The following is a 17870-nucleotide window of genomic DNA, read 5'->3' on the forward strand; positions in this document are numbered from 1 at the left end:
TATAATCATCATGCATACTCCCCCTTTTGACATAAACAAAAACATATTCCAATATATTCCAAAACATATTATATTTCAAAACATACATACCTTAACTATCTTTTGCTCATACACATACTCCCCCTTTTGACATCAATCAAAAAAGGTATAAAAAAAAAAAAAATTGATGAAGTTCAAATAAAATCACATTTTGAGCATATCATCGAACATGCATATCAAACATATGTACACACTCAATTTATTATTTTTCAATATAGCATATATAGTGTGTTTTAATAGTCATGCATATGTGTTGTAACATCTTTACTAACAGCATTTTCCCTTTTGACATTATTCAAGATACCAATTGTTGATTTCATGATACCAATTGAACTTTTAAATTGTGATACCAAGTAAGTCATTAAAGAATAATACCAATTGAAATTTGGAAATTATGTTATCAATTTCATTAATTCATGATATCAATTTGAAAATAGGGAAACAATCATAATATAAGCAATAAGTCATAATACTCCTCCTGAATTTAATACATTCAGTTTTGATATTAATTATGCTTTTAAGTTTATCATCTTATGCTTCATATATTTGATTTATATCATGTACGTGTTCATGGATACTAATATCAATTACTATGTCAATATCATCAATATTTTACATGCTCATGGATACAATTATGCTAGTCATGCTCAAATTCCAATTGAACTTTTTAAATTGTGAAATCAATTTGAGCTTTTAAATTGTGATACCAATTAAAGTATTCATGGATACCAATATACTTTATAGATACCAAAGCTAATATTATATCATGTGTAGCTCATGGATATCATATCAAAATTTCATGCTTCAAAATCAAGCTCAATAATTTCATGCTCAAGTTTTCAATATAGACAGCCACAAATCATCAATCATTTTCATGTCTTTGGAGATTTCAAGATATACACATGTAGCATATAACATATCAGCACATCACATAAGCAGGGAGCATATCATTATCATATTACAATTTTGCTCAAGTTGTTTCTTAATTTCAAATATCAACATGCAATAAGCTTGCTTTACATTTTCTTTCATATGGGTTTTCTTTTCAAGACTTAATACTTTCTAATTTAAGTCTTGTATGATTTATTCATTAATTGAGGCCAACAATTAGTGTCATTAGTTTCAATAAGATCAGCATTGATAAGCTTGAAAAAATTTTATCCTTATTTTCAATTTTATTCAATATCCTTGTATGATTTCCGTAGACTTGTTATCAATTGAAATTGAAGGATTTTGTCACAGTATTTCATCTTGGTACCCATACTTTCTTGGGTCCAATTTGTTTAGAAAGTGATGTTTCTTTAATTCTCCAAACTTATTTTGTTTTCACACCCTTTCTCTCAAATGGACATTCAAACTTTATGTTCCTTCTTCTTACATAGGTAGCATATGGTGCGAGTGTAAGTATTTGAAGAAGTGCTTGCATAGTCCTTGGAGGCTTTTTTAAAGTACCCCATATAGAGGTTCTTCTTCCTTGAATTTTCAACCCCATTAAATCTTATGCCTTCTTTGTTTAAGGTCATTCTTGGTGATCCTATCATTTTGTCAAAGTTTTCCTTTCCTTTTGTGAAATTGTAAATGATCTTTTCTTTATCTTCAATTTGACTTTTGAGATCATTTATCTCAATATCTTTCTTGTTATCAATATTCTCTTGTGATTTCTCTAATTCTTGGGACATTTTTCTGATTTTATCCTCTAATTCAAAAATATATTGATCTTTCTCATTATCAATGAAAGCTAGGGATCTTAAATCTTCCAATTCCTTCATGATTTTTTCATTCTTCCTTTCTAATTTCTTGATTTTCAAGTCTTTTTCTTTTTCAACAAGATTTATAGATTCTACCTCTTTTATCAATGCTTCATTCTTATTTTCTATTTTCTTTATTTTTGAATCTTTTTCATTTGCAACAAGTTTAAGAGATTTTAACTCTTTCATAGTTCCTTCATTCTTGTTTTTCAATGTTGTGTATCATTTAGTTACTTTGACTAACATCTTATGCACTTTGAATAAATCATTTTGAAGTTCTTCATAAGATGGCATGCTCTCATCATTGGATTCATTAGATGAATCACTACCATATTCATTATCCGATTTGGATGAGGAACTTTGTTCTTCATCATCATCCCATGTCATAAAGTGTCACAAGTGGGCTTGTTAGTATCGTGTCTGTTTCGGGCCTCTGTTAAAGACCAGTTGGCCCAGTCATGCTTTAAGCATACCTAAAACCCTTGGCCTAATTTAGCCCATGCATATTTCATATTTCATTTAGTAGTTATCTAGAACGAATCTTCCTGTTTGCAATAGTTAAAGGAGAGAGAAAGTTAGTTCCCTTTATCAAGGGAATTGAACCAACTCGCTGGACATTCAGAATTGGCTAAGCTAAATCTGGGTCTAGAGGATGCTCCCTCGAAAGAGCTTGGTTCCTTTCCCCTGTGATAATTTTCTTTCTCAGTTCCTATAGTTTCAATCTTTTGGCATAAATTCATCACAATCATTCCAAAATTCTTTTTTTTCCTCTCATTTCTTTTCTTCTTCATTCCATCATCTGTCATAAATCCCTATTATTACTGACCATAAACATAGGTACAAGCTAAAATTTATTACAACTGGTATCAGAGCCAACAGTTCTCCAGCTAGTTCCACCGTTCCCGACAATCCATTTCATCATCAGACCTTCATTCAGCCACTCATCTTGGCAATAATCTTCATCGACAACTCAACCCACCAACAATTCATCTCAGCAACAGATTGAATTCTATCCACTCATCGCAGATAATACACACCTCAAGGATTTTAGCACCACTATGGCCAACCTGTAGAAGCAACAAGAAGCACTAAGTCAGCAACAACATCGACGACAGGAGAAAACAAGGAAGTCAATAGCAGATTTGACTGTTGAAACAAGGCAGTCTATAGTAGAAATGGCTGCACATTTCAGCTCATTTGCAGCTAAAATAAGGGCCCTTCACCGTGAACCACCTATGCTAGACCCACCCAAAGGCAATTATAGACCACGACCAGCTTATAATGACACTAAGAATGACAATGATTTGGTGCAAATCCGACCAGCTAGGCTCGAATTTCCTAAGTTTGAAGGTATGGATCCTATCGGTTGGCTTTTCAAGGTTAATCACTACTTTAAATTTCAGCAAACCCCTCCGAATCATAAGCTCTTCTTAGCCTCTTTTCACATGGAGGGAAAAGCCTTGGTATGGTACCAAGATATGGAGGATTCGGGATTACTTACTAGTTGGGAGGCTTTTGTTAAGGCTTTGTTGGCTAGGTTTGGTCCTCAATCTTATGATGACCCGATGAAGGCTTTGACCAAACTTAAGCAAACCTCTAGTGTTGAAGCATATAAGGAGCAATTTGAATTCCTCTCTAATAGGTTGATAAGATTACTCGAGGACTATAGGTTGAGTTGTTTCATTGGTGGATTGAAGGATGAAATTTGGTTTTATGTCAAAACCCTTAACCCCCTTACTATTCCACAAGCCTATGGCATTGCTAAGTTATAAGAGGAGCATCAATGGGCTCTCAAAAAGTCACTATTTCCTAAAACTCACCATCAACCATCAACCAACAACCACAACTCACTCTCAGCCTTACAACCCTCCTAATTACCCAAAACAGTAGCCTAAATCCATGACCACCAACCAAATTACCAAAATGACTCCAAATCAGCTGAAGGAAAAGAGAGATAAGGGCCTCTATTTCAATTGTGATGCCAAATGGCACTAGGGTCATAAATGTGGGGGTCCCAAATTGTTTTTTCTGGAAGGCAATAAGCTCAATGTCTTGAATGATCAGGTGCATACATTGGAGGAAATTTTGAATGAGGGAGATGAAGGAGTAATAAAAAACCATGATGAATTGCGAGCTAATCCGAATGAAGGAAACACACCTGAAATTACTCTCCATGCTATGGTTGGGTCTATTAGTCCCAAAACCATGAGACTTGTGGGGAAAATTAAGGGGGAGCAAGTGGTAATTATCATTGATAGTGGGAGCACTCATAATTTTGTGGATTTAGCTGTCATTAAGAAGTTGAATTGGCCATTTAAAGCACAAGGGCAGATTCGGGTGAGGGTTGCTAATGGGCAAGAAATGACTAGTGAAGGAAGGTGTTTGAATCTTCCCATAACCCTTCAAAGGTACATGGGGAAAGTAGATGTGTATATGCTTGTTTTGGCTGGTTGTGATATGGTGTTAGGAGTACAATGGCTTAGCACTTTGGGTCCTATTCTATGGGATTTCACTAAAATGACTATGTGGTTTACTTGGAATGATGCACCATTGGTGCTACAAGGATTAACATCAAAAAACTTGTTGGAGGAGCAATTGTTCTACAAAAAGCATCCCTTAGGAGTGACATTACAGCTGCTGGACCAAGCTAAAGAGGAAGAGAAAGGAGCTGAAGATGATGTTATATCTACAGTTTTGACCAATTTCCAGCGTGTCTTCGAAGACCCTAAAGGGTTACCACCTAGAAGAGCTCAAGATCATGCCATATCTTTGATTGAGGGAGCACAATCAATTTGTGTTCAACCTTACCGTTACCTATTTTTTCAAAAAGAAGAGATAGAGAAGATTATCCGGGAGTTGTTGGGATTAGGCACTATTAGGCCAAGCCAAAGCCCATTTTCTTCCCCCGTTCTGTCGGTAAGGAAAGCAGATGGTACTTGGCGTATGTGTGTGGATTATAGGGCCTGGAACCTAGTCATGGTTAAGGACAAATTTCCGATACCCGTGATCAATGAATTATTGGATGAATTGAATGGGGCGAATATTTTCTTTAAGCTGGATTTAAGGTCCAGTTATCATCAAATTCGAGTTAAGGATGAAGATATTCAAAATACAGCATTTAGGACACACGAGGGTCATTATGAGTTCCTAGTGATGTCGTTTGGGTTGACCAACACACCATCCACTTTCCAATCGCTGATGAATGAGATATTTGTGCCCTTCCTAAGAAGGTTTATCTTGGTTTTCTTCAATGACATTCTAATCTATAGTAGGAGCATGGAGGAGCATGTTAGGCACTTGGAAGTGACTTTGAAGCTGCTGGAACAGCACCAGCTGTATGCAAAACGATCCAAATGCATATTTGGATGCAAGCAAGTTGAATATTTGGGTCATTTGGTGTCTAAGGAGGGAGTGCAAGCCAACCCTCAAAGTTGAGACCAATGGTGGAGTGGCCTTTACCCTCCACACTCAAGTCCTTGAGGGGCTTTTTGGGCCTTACCGGGTATTATAGAAAGTTTATTAAGGGATATGGCACCATAGCTGCCCCCCTAATGGCACTATTAAAGAAGAATTCTTTTAAGTGGAATAAGGAGGCTGAAGAGGCATTTAAGAGGTTAAAGGAGGTTGTTACTAGCCCCCCCGTGCTGGTACTACCAGATTTTAACAAGAGGTTTGAGATTGAATCTGATGCATCATGGGTGGGAATTGGAGCGGTGTTAATGCAGGAAAAAAGGCCAATTGCTTTTTACAGTTAGGACTTAAAGGGGAAGGCTTTGGGGTTTTCTACATATGAAAATGAGCTGTTGATCCTAGTTTTGGCAATTCGCAAATGGAGACCCAATTTACTTGGAAAGCCCTTGATAGTCAAAACTGACCAGCAGAGCCTAAAATACCTCCTAAAGCAGAAAATTGGTACCCCAATGCAGCAAAAATGGGTCACCAAACTCTTGGGGTATGACTTTATTGTTCAATATAAGAAAGGGTAGGAAAATAAGGTGGCGGATACACTAAGTAGAAGGGATTCAGATCTGGTTGAAGCTTCCCTAATGGTTCTATCCTATCCAGTAGTGGGGTGGCTTGAGGATTTAAAAGACTCTTATGCGCACAACTCATTCATCCAAGAGATACTCCAAAAATTACAACAACCAGATCCAAATGCTACCAAATACAGCTTTAGAGATGGCATATTATACTATAAAGACAGATTATACATCAGCTCAAACCCTACCCTAAAATTGCAAGTTCTACAGTGGGTACATGATGAACCACAATCTGGTCACACTGGGAATGACAATTCAGTGCAGAAGGCTCGTGCTAATTTCTATTGGCCAAGTATGAAGTCTGACCTAAGGAAGTATATTAGAGAATTTCAAGTCTGTCAGTAAACTAAAATTGAGCATACACTACCTTTGGGCTTGCTGTAGCCCTTGCCCATTCCCTCGAGGGTTTGGACAGATATTTCAATGGACTTTATAGAGGGTCTTCTTAATTCTTGTGGCTATGAAGTAATTTTTGTAGTGGTGGACAGATTGTCCAAATATGCTCACTTCATACCTTTAGCACTTCCTTATACAGTTGTGAAGGTTGTTAAGGTATTCATTCAACACGTGTTCAAATTGCATGGAATGCCCCTCTCCATTGTGTCAGATAGGGACCCTACATTTACTAGCAGGTTTTAGTAGGAATTGTTCAAGTTCCAGGGTACCGAACTAAAGCTAAGTACAACATATCACCCACAAACTGATGGGCAGACCAAGGCTATTAACAAGTGCCTAGAAAATTTTCTAAGATGCTATGTGTGTGACAAACCAAAGCAATGGGTGAAGTGGCTTGCAATAGCAGAATATTTTTACAATACATCATTCCACACATCCATTAATATTACTCCCTTTGAAGCTGTTTATGGTAGTCCTCCTCCAAGAATTATGCCATACTCGGCTGGCCTCTCTCAAGTAGCTGTAGTAGACGAAGCACTGCTGAACCGTGACAAGCTCCTCCACTTTCTCAAGCAACACATGCAAGAAGCACAAAAAAGAATGAAATGATATGCTGATTTAAAGAGGAAAGAAAGAGATTTTTGGTGGGAGACATGGTCTACCTGAGGCTCCAACCGTATCGGTAGCTATCTGTGCAGATGAAGTGAAACTTGAAGCTATCCCCACGTTTCTATGGGCTATTTAAAGTCATTTAACACATCAGGGCTGTCGCTTACAAGTTGGAACTTCTAGTTGGGTCTCTACTTCACCCAGTTTTTCATGTGTCTCAACTGAAACCGCACATAGGAGCTTCAGTGCAGCCACTTAAGCATTTACCACCGGTGGACTCGCAGGGTCAACTGAAACCTGAACCAGCCAAAGTTCTAAATCGAAGGTTGAGGAAACAAGGGCATGTGGCCATAACAGATGTGTCCATACAGTGGGTCGGATAGGCAGAAGAAGATGCTGCATGGGTACCCTATCATCAGATCGCAGCAGAATACCCTCATCTTGTGGGTAAGGTGTTTTGAAGGGGAGGGTAGTGTCACAAGTAGGCTTGTTAGTTTTGTGTCTGTTTTATGCCTCTATTAAAGATCAGTTGGGCCTGTCATGCTTTAAGCAGACTTGGAACCCTTGGCCTAATTTAGCCCATGCTTATTCCATATTTTATTTAGTAGTTACGTAGAACGAATCTTCCTGTTTGCAGCAGTTAGAGGAGAGATATAGTTAGTTCCCTTTATCAAGGGAATTGAACCAACTCGCTAGACATTCATAATTGGCTAAGCTAAATCTTGGTCTAGAGGATGCTCCCTCAAAAGAGCATGGTTCCTTTCCCCTGTGATTATTTTCTTTCTCAGTTCCTGTAGTTTCAATCTTTTGGTATAAATTCATCACAATCATTCCACAATTCTATCATTCCTCTCATTTCTTTTCTTCTTCATTCCATCATCTGTCATAAATCCCCATTATTACAGACCATAAACACAGGTACAAGCTCAGATTTTTTACATAAAGCAAGTGAAAGCAACTTCTTGGTCATTTGATTCACATTCCAAACTACTTGTACTCAAATTATCCCAAGTAGTGGCTTTCATGGCCTTTTTCTTTTTCTTTTTAGAATCTTTCTTAAGTAGTGGACATTCCGGTTTTATATGTCCATCTTTGTTGTAATTATAACATGAAGGAATTTTATTTCTTGATTTCTTCTTGCTAATTTCTTCTTCTTCTTCATTTGATTCAAATTTTGATTTTCTTGTAAATTTATTCTTCCTTCTTAGTATTCTTGCAAGTTTCTTACATATGAAGGCTAGTTCATCTTCATCCATCTTTTCTTCACTACTAGAGTTTTTTTTTTAAGCTTTGAAGGCTATAGATTATTGGTCTTTGGTTTTACCATTCCTTTCATTCATTGTCATTTCATATGTGAGTAAACAACCTATAAGTTCATCTAAGGAGGTATTTTTCAAATTTCTTCCTTCAGTTATTGCAGTGGCTTTTGGTTCCCATATAGGTGGCAGCCCTCTAAGAATTTTTCTAATCATTTCATAAGTGGTGTAGGTTTTTCCTAATGCATTTAGGGAGTTTATTATATGGGTGAACCTAGTATACATACTAGTGATTGATTCATCCGAATTCATTTTGAAAGCCTCGTATTCACTAGTTAGCATGTCAATTCTATTGTTTCTAACATCTACCGTTCCTCCATAGGTTACCTCTAACTTATCCCAAATTTCTTTGGCTGTTTTGCAGGTCATGACTCTATTGAATTCATTAATATCTAGAGCACAATACAAAGCATTGATGGCACTTTAATTAACTTGCAGCATTTTGTGATCTAAGTCAGTCATGTCCTTTTTCTCCTTAGGGACTTGTTTTCCATCTACTAGTTTAAGGGGAATTAGGCCACCATCCATGACAACCTCCCAAGCTTTACAATCCATAGTTTGGAGATAAATCCTCACACGTTGTTTCCAAAATGTATAGTTTAAACAACAAAAAAGAGGAGGCCTAGTTGAGGATTGTCCTTGTCCAAAGGGAGCTATGCCTAAGTGTGCCATTAAGATCTTTGTATAGCTACTAATTAAGATTTTCAATAACCCTGCTCTGATACCAATTGAAAATTAAGGTGTAGTCCCAAGAGGGGGGTAAATTGGGATATTAAAATTTCTTTTAAATATTTTTAATTAATTCTTAACTTCTTTGTTTGATTTAACAATTACACAAGAACTTAATTCTTCTAATACAATCCACAACACAATTAAACAATCAATCAACCACATCAAACTTTAAAACCAATCAATCAAATCCACAAAATATTCAGCCAAGATATGCCATGCAATTCTTTTAGCTTTTCCAGGAATTCAAGATATTTAGTTTGTTTGTAGCCCTATAGTGAATGAAATTTTGAATCAAGCCCTGTATTTGTGAAATTTGTTTCTCAATTTGATATTCAACAAAACATCCACACTCTTCCCAAAATTTAGATTTCAAATAAACTTTAGTTAATAGGTTTTGGGGTGTTAACCAATCAACGCACTCCCTTACGATTTTTGCATAATATTAATTAACCAATATACTTCCTTTCGATTTTCGCAAGCCCAAAAACAAATTACACTTCGGCTTTATTTGAAATCCAATCCATGTAGTTTTTAAGATTAATGAATTTAAAACATCCACACAGTTTATATGTGCTGAAAATAAAGAGAGTAAGGTAGAAAGAGTGACATCAGGATTTTTACGAGGTTCTGCTTATCCCTAGCCTACGTCCTTGCCTTTGGAAAACCACCAAAGGATTCCAGTATCTCAGTTCCTTTTCGGGCAGAACAACATCGTTACACACTCCTTCAGCAGGGTAGATCCCGCCTCTCCAAGTGATATCCCCTCACTCAGTCACTCCTTCAATTAGGCTAGAGCAGCACCTCTCTAAACAATCTCTCACGCTTAGCCAATGATCCAACAATCCTAGAATCATCAAAAACACTACAAGAATACAAAATGATAGCTACGTACAAGAACACTCTCTTAAATAACAGATTAGTACAAATTCAGAGTTATATACTTCAAAGTAAATCAAATATGAAATGTTAGCCTTACAAAGCTTAAAATCTTGTTATCTTATTTTGATAGTAACAAACAAGTGAAATTTAATGTATTTGTGTAAGTAATGTTATTTCAGGGCTCACATATGAGAAAGTAAGGTGAAAGTGCTCACAAGGATCAAATGAAGCTTAAATGAGTCAAAGCATGGATTTGAAGATGATATATGAAACCTTGAAGAATATGAGGACATGAATGAGTTGTTGAAAGCCAAGGGATATCAAAGTCCAAAGAGCCAAAGAAAGGCAAAGTGAGAAAGCTCAAAGAATATGGAAGCTTGAAGCAAAGATGAACTCAATCCAAGGACAAATCATGAAGACTCGAGAACTTAGAATGTTAATATCTTAGAAGTCTTTATGTAAGTGTTTTAATGCTTAAAATATCGTTTGAAATATTTTGAAGTTCTTAGGTTAATTTCTTAGACCTAGATACCTTTTAAAATACCTGAAAAATATTTTTATAAGGTCAAAAAATTATTTTAAAAAAAGGTTAGAATCATTTTTTGGAATAAAAAGCACCAAAAAGAGTTTTCCCAAATGCTGTCATTTTTATAGAGCCGCATTGAGGTGAATTTTTCTCCATCAAAAGCTCATTATTTTAAAAAATAGTCAACATAAAGTTGTAGGATTTCTCTTAGCTTTCTTTTGACACCAAGAAAACCTAATATGGAGTTATACATAAAAAGTTATGGCCAAAACGCTGAAACAAGGTCACTATTGTCACACATATGAACATTGTTCAACGGACAAATTTTTTAAATTCTAATATTTTAAAATATAGCCATTTGAGCTCCAAACTTTCTAAAAAAATTGGAAAACTCTCGAAGGAAACTTTTGCAACATGGAAACAAGTTTGAAAGCCTATAAATACATGGTTTTGCAAATCAAAACTCATCCAAGAATTGAAAACTCTGCTTGTAAAGCTGAAAGCACTCTTGTTCTTCCAAAGCTCTCTTGTTCACTCATTGCAAAACAATTTTGCTAAGATATTCTAAAGTTCTAATCCTTCCCCCTCTGAATTTCTACTGCTAATCCTCATCTGAGAAGGATGTTGGTGAATTCTACACTTGAGTTTCATTGTATTTCATATTGATATTTTACATTCAAGTATATAGTGCTGAAATCGTATTAACTTACTCTTTAAAAGAGTATACTTGTATGCAGATCTTATCTTGTATTTCTTGTAGTTCTTTGACGTTCCAAGGATTGTTTGGATCGTTGGCTAAGCAAGGGGATATTGCTTAGAGAGGCGAGCTCTAGCCTAAAGGAGTAACCGAACGAGGGAATATCATTTGGAGAAGGCGGGCTCTAGCCTTAACCAAGGAGGTTGTAAAGGTTTGTTCCACCCATCAACAGAACAGGTTTAGTGAATCCTTTGGTGGTTTGCCAAGGGCGAGGATGTAGGCTGGGTATAAGTCGAACCTCGTAAAAATCTCTGTCTCAGTCTCTCTTTCCCTTACTCTTTATTTTCAGCATATTTAAATTGCGTGGATGGTTTATTTGATAATCATATATTCTACGTAATATTTGGAAATCAAACAAACTTAAGGTTTAATTTTGATTTGGGTTGCGGAAACCGAAAGGGAGTACGTTGGTTACACCATATCTTGCGGAAACCTTACGAGAGTACATTACTTGGTTAACATCCCAAAGATAAATTTACCAAGAGTTTATTTGAGTTCTAAATATTTGGAAAGAGTGATTTGATTCATCTATACAGGGCTTTACATCAGCAAACATAAATTCTCATTCACTACAGGGCTTGGTTCAAATTTGGCAAATATAAACAAACAATCATCTTGAGTTGTTATATTACATAAGTGTTGTGTATTGACTTGTTTGTTTACTTTATAATTTTAGTTGATTGGTTTGGTTGAATGATTGGATGTTTGTATGGTTAAAAATTAAGTAAAGAAACTAAGTTCTTGAGTGCTTAACAAATTAAACAAATCAGTCACGAATTGGTTAAAAGAAATAAAATAAGTTTAAGAATTCTAAAAAATTAAAAGAAATTTTAAAAGCCAATTCACCCCCCCCCCCCCCTCTTGGGAAGCTATTCCTAATTTCATGAAATTTAGATTAAAGCTTAAAGTGTGTATCACCGAATGGTTCTTTCAATGAATGAAAGAATTTAGAATTGTAGCATAAGCTTGGTGATTTAGAATCAGCAAAACCTCAATAAATTTCATGCACAAGATGAGAGTGAGAAAGCCTTTGAGAGTTTGAGAATAACTGAGAAAGATTGAATGCTGAATTTGATTCTTGGTGTATGAATTAATTGATCTTGGGTGTATTTATAGTGTTTCCCCAAGTTTACTTGGAGTAGTTTTCAAGTTTTGAACAAGTTTGAGCCCCAAGTAATTTATTTTTCAAAAATATGTTTGTTATGAAATTTAAAATTTGTCGCGTGACAATAGCCTGAGGGGTTCTTGTCAGCCGCCTGTCAATAAATTACACAATTAAAATACAAAAATAGTAGGGTGGCAGTCGCCTGTCACCTTGGGGTCAGGCGCCTGTCACTGAATAACCCAGGTTTTTTTTTTAAAAAAAAAAATGTAGAAAGGTGACAGTAGCCTGATGAAACCTCGTTAGGCTTCTCATTTTGCACCGTCAAGCATCTTTCAAGACTCAGACAATAGCCTGATGACCTTCTGTCTATTCATTTTAAAAAAACCTATAAGGTGGCAGCCTACTAACTATGTTCAGTCAGGATCCTGTCAAGTAAAAATCTGGTTTTTAAAATTTTTTTTGTTATTCACTCTCTTTGCTTCTTAATTCTTGGAATATCAATTTGTTCTCTTTGAAAATTATGTTCCAAGGTTTTAAAATAAGGTCTCTAAGTCTCTTCATTCCTAATGAGCTTCAAAATGAAATTTCATAATTTGAAAATACTTAAAGTACTTACAATGTGTGTCGTATTAGACTCTTCTTCATTTCTTGAACTCTTTGAAAAACTTCATCAAGTTGTTGCTTTGAGTTCCTGAATTTTCAATATTGATCACTTGAATTGATATGAGCTTTCGGTGTTCTTGTGATCTTTGAGTCTTTCCATGTTGGTCTCTTGAGCTTTTAGAATTGATCACTTGAGTTCATAAAGTATGCTTTTGTTTCAATATCTGAATTTCCTGAAATATCGCAACTTTGAAGAACGTTAAATAACCTTACTTTGTTATCATCAAAATTAAGAGTCATAAGCCTTGTTTAGGCCAACAACTGACTTTTTCATGGTTCGATCGACCGAGGCAAATATACTTGCCAAGTTTGGTCGCCTGAAACCTTATGGATTTTAGGCTAAGGTCCTATATTCATGTGCATTGAAGTGTGAAGACCTAAGGGTCATTCTAGGGTCATTTGAGCTTACCATTGCCTACATGCATGACATGCAGAGATTATTATAGACCCATTTGAAATTAAATTAATACAGACCCTATAATATTACAACAAATGATATATATGTCGAGTCTTCATAATTCTTCAAGTTGCTGCATACTATCAATGTGATCTAGTTAATATGATCCTGCACACAAACTTGAAAGTCATCAAATACAAAGAGTATTTGTCATTATCAAAATAGGGAATGACCTATAAGGTCAACACATGCAAATAATTAGAATTATGAATAAACATGCATACACGTGCAGAAATTAAAGTACATTAATTAAATGAGATAGAGAGAGAGAGAGAGCGACATAATATTTGTTATCGAGGTGGCCAAACCAGCCTATGTCCTCGCCTTGGGCATACCCCACAAGGATTCCACTATCCCTGCTCACTTAAACGAGTGGAGCAGAAACCGTTACAACCTCTCCTTACAGAGCGAGGTAAACCCTACCTCAATTACAAGGCTAAGCCCAACTTGTCTCACTTACGAGGCTGAAACTTCCCAGTTCAATTAATGGGATGAACCCAACTGGTACATTAAAAACATTTTTGTGCATAAAAATGCTTATGAAACATATAAGCAGAAATGTACACATTAAAACTCAAATACACACACTCTAATATGATATGAAGTATATGCTCAATAGAGTAAGGGTGTTTTCAAAATAATATTTCAACCTTTGAAAATAATTTGTATAATGAACACTTAAAGGTTTTGACCCTAACAAAAAATATTCTCCCTTAAATGTTTTTCAAGAAATCATATGGAGAGAACCAAGATTTACTCTCAAGAATAATTTTAAAATAATGAACGAAATAATGAGAGTAAAATGTTTTTTATGAAGTATATGCTCTAAATAAAAACTCTCTTTCAAAAATGATTTTTCAAGTGAATGAATGAATGAAAGAGATTTTGAGAGAGTATGAAAAAGTTGCCCCAATAAAAGATTTTTGCAATGAAAAATTAGTTTGCAGGAACTTTGATTAACAAAATAATTTAAGAGGATTTGGGAGTTAATCAAAGTTGCTAATCAAGGCAAATGAAGAGGTATTTATAGTTTTTCAAAAAAATATGACCGTTGGGGACCTATTGATAATTTTAAAAAAGTTTAATTAAAATTTAATCCCAATTACCCTTAATCACCCGCGGTAAAAATGTGGCAACCCGAGAGGTTCGGTTGCCTAATCCTTAGGGATGGTTGCCCGAACAGACACAGATAGAAAAGTTATTTTTTCAAGTTCGAGTGTTCGAGGGAAGGTTTGGGTGGCTGGGCCAAGGCGATTTTCCAAACGCTCGAGGTTCGGTCACCTGCTTATCAATTCGGTCTGCCGAATTTCATACTTCGATCACCCAAGCCTATGTTGAACTAAAGGTTCGGTCGCCTGGGGACAGTGGAAAAGTGACCTTTAAGAATTTGGTCGACCGAGAATAGTTAGTTTATTTTAGGTTCGGTCTCCTGGGCCATGGTCAACTGTTGACCCTTTGTACATTCAGTCACCTGAACCATTTTTAACTCTCTAAGTTCGGTTGCCTGAAACCCTATTTTTGACCTTGAACTTATTCAACCATGTGTGAATAAGTTATAGCATTTAGGTTTTGAGAGGTGATGGTTCCTATGGTCATTCTAAGGTATCTTGAGCTAACCCAAAAAATCCAGCGTCGAACGACCTTCAAACCCAAAGGTCAGTCTACGGTCCTGTGCCTCCCTATGGTCAATCTATGGTCCTGTCTAAGCAAATAACCATATCATACAGTTGCATCCATTATTACAAACCAAATAAGAAGAGAACTTACATGCAATACAAATTAAAATGAATAGCTTCGTCTTTTGCTCTTTAGTCTTCATGGAATACGCCTAAATGATGATAAACTTGAAGTTCCTCCTGGCTTCCACTTCCCCTTATGTGTATGTTTGAACTAAAGACCTATTCAATCACTAAATACACACATAAGTAACTTGTGCTTTGTCAACATCAAAACAGGGATCGAACTTAAAAAACTAACAACTAAAGATAAAAAATTGTTGTCTAAAATCAGAAGTCAAAAACTTATAATGGTATATCAAAATAAAAATAAAAAAATATGAGAAAAATAGAGAGAGAGAGAGAGAGAGAGAGAGAGAGAGAGAGAGAGAGAGAGAGAGAGAGAGAGAGAGAGAGAGAGAGGTATTATTACAAAGAGGATCAATATTTGAACTAGTATGGGTGGCTTGAATCCAGCAGAGATTATCAAAGTCTTCAAGAGGCCATGGAAACACCCCATGAAGTGTTAGAAGTATGATAGTACTTCATGCTCCAAGTTGATCTAACATAAATAAAAAAAAAAGGTATAAGAAATTATAAATTTAAGTAAAAAATGACTACAAAATTAAGAATGTTGGAGATTAGTGGGTGTAAGAAAAGACAATATACCAATAATGAAGTTGAGATGGCTTGACTTTTTAGGTGTTGGTGTGAATCTAACCATGAATGAGAGTAATCGAATGCCTTTGGTGAAAATCCATGATGACTCTCATGAGAGAAGGAAGGAAGAAAGTGAAAGGAAAATAGAGTTAGAAAGAAAAAACGAACAAGAAGAAAGATGAAAAAAAAAAAAAAGAGAAAATCAAAGGAACGATAGATAAAAGTTGAAGACTTAAGCCTTAACATGAAAGATTTAAGTCAGAAGACAAAATCATAGTGAGCAATGAGGCCACAAAAGTAGCAACAATAATTCCTAGAAAAGTTAGTAAACATAAAATCAATGACTAACTTTAGAAATTGAAAGTTCAAGATAAAAAGAAAAAGAGAATGAGTGATTTGGAAAATCAAGAGAGAGAAAAAAAAAGACTTATCATAGAGAGATGATTAGGTCTACAATGATGATGATTCGGAAAGTCCATCAAGGTCAAATATTAGAGTTTCGATGTGTAGCCAAGCGACAAGAATTAATAGTGCTACACTCAAGAAGCTCTAGTGTAAGTTAGCTTGTGACAAATCTGGTACTCCAAGGCAATGAACATAAGATGCATAGTAGTCAAAATTCGTGATTTGTGGTAATTCACAAGATAGCCATAGAAATCCTTCAGGCTTTTGTGCAAGAAGAAGTTATATTTCAGTGATGACTAGAGTTCAAAGAGGAGGCTGAAGCTAGATTTCAGTGATGATTGGAGTTAGGGTTTGAAGAAGGTGATGACTAGATCTTGAGTAAGAAAAGAAGGAAGAAAGTTAGGGTTTGAAGGTTTGAGAGGAAAAGAGAATGAAGTAAGCGTTTCGTGCAACTAGGATTTGAGAGTGAGAGAGTAGATTAGGATTTGAGCACACCATTAGGTTTATATGATTAGTCAAAACCAGTTGACCACTAGGTAGACTAGTCGACTGGGTTTCAGCCACACAACCCATTCTCCCTTTTATATAAATAAACAACAAAAAATAAAATGGAATTTAAAATAATAAGAAAATAGGAAAATTGCATAAAAATTGAGGGATTTACAAAAATTATGGAAAAATTAGAGTTGGTCATAAAATTTAAAGTACAGAAATTCCATAGTAGAATGAGCTTTATAAAATTAGGAAAATACTTTTAAGGGTTATGTCTTTTTGCATATCTTTAGTTAATCAAAATTAAAAAGAATACTCTATCTTGAGCAGGTTTTCTCAAATTTTAAATGATTAGACACATAAAAAAAAGAATTAATTTAGAAGTCATTTTGAAAATACAACATCGAGGCAAAGGTAAATATAAGGTGATGCTCTGTCTAATGTAGTCTTTTATCAAATTTTGGAATGACTAGAAAATTAGATGATAATTCACTTGATTAAAATTACTTCAAATAACATCTAATTTCACTTGATTAAAATTACTTCAAATGGAGAAAATTATTGAAATCATGCCTTGCACATACTTTTAAAGTTAAAATAAAAACCAATTCAAATAAAATTACTTAGACAATTTACTTTAAGATTATGTCTATAGCAAATTTTGAAAAAAGAAAACAAAGGGTTCTATTCTATGTAGAGTGAATCAAATGAAATTGATGATTAAATAAATGAAAGAATGTGAGTCATGATCAATTGATTTTAGAAGAATTTTAGGCTAATAAGGCACCTTCTGCTGAAAGTACTTATATATTCTCTTCATATAACCAAACTTCTAATCCCTAATTGATGGTACTGACCAAACTATCAAATTATGTATTCTAACTGCACTCAAGAACAATATAGGTTAGTGATGACTTCATAAAATCTATTATAAAAATCATCAAATCTTAATTTCATCATCCGTGTTCGGATAGCTCAGGGTGTATTGTTCTAGTCGAAATTAACCATTCGAGGCATCGCGTGATAATTATCATCATCTTGAAATGTTGACTAGAACCAAACACTAACGTGAGCGGTCTTTGTATGTTTTTAAAAATCTTATAGTGTGATCGAAAAAAAATAGCATGAGACAAGCAGCATCTTACTCTCAAAAAGTTTGGGACTTGCATTCAAAAGTTCTCAAGATCAAATCTTAAGGTTATGTTTGGAACTCGGAAAACATTAAGGAAAGGAAAGAAAAGGAAAATATGAAGGAATTCGAATTTCGTTATCAAGGAAAATAAAAAAATATATCAAGTCTATGAACATGGAAAGAAAATAAAATGGAAAAT

General features: G+C 35.1%; 1 protein-coding gene across 1 annotated transcript; it reads left to right on the top strand.

Annotated features, from left to right (window-relative positions):
* The first annotated feature begins 2962 nt into the window (after positions 1–2962).
* Positions 2963–5222, top strand: LOC131157517 (uncharacterized). Its single transcript, XM_058111776.1, has 2 exons — positions 2963–3137; positions 3823–5222. Exons 1-2 carry the CDS (start codon positions 2963–2965, stop codon positions 5220–5222), a joined length of 1575 nt encoding a protein of 524 aa, XP_057967759.1.
* The last annotated feature ends 12648 nt before the right edge of the window (positions 5223–17870 follow it).

This window comes from Malania oleifera, chromosome 1 (assembly GCF_029873635.1).
Source record: "Malania oleifera isolate guangnan ecotype guangnan chromosome 1, ASM2987363v1, whole genome shotgun sequence".
Taxonomy (NCBI): Eukaryota; Viridiplantae; Streptophyta; class Magnoliopsida; order Santalales; family Ximeniaceae; genus Malania; species Malania oleifera.

Coding starts and splice junctions, on each gene's coding strand:
- LOC131157517 (XM_058111776.1), top strand. CDS start 2,963: ATGGCTGCACATTTCAGCTCATTTGCAGCTAAAATAAGGGCCCTTCAC. Junction 3,138..3,822: donor CGAATTTCCTAAGTTTGAAG/GTATGGATCCTA, acceptor TTTTTCTGGAAG/GCAATAAGCTCAATGTCTTG.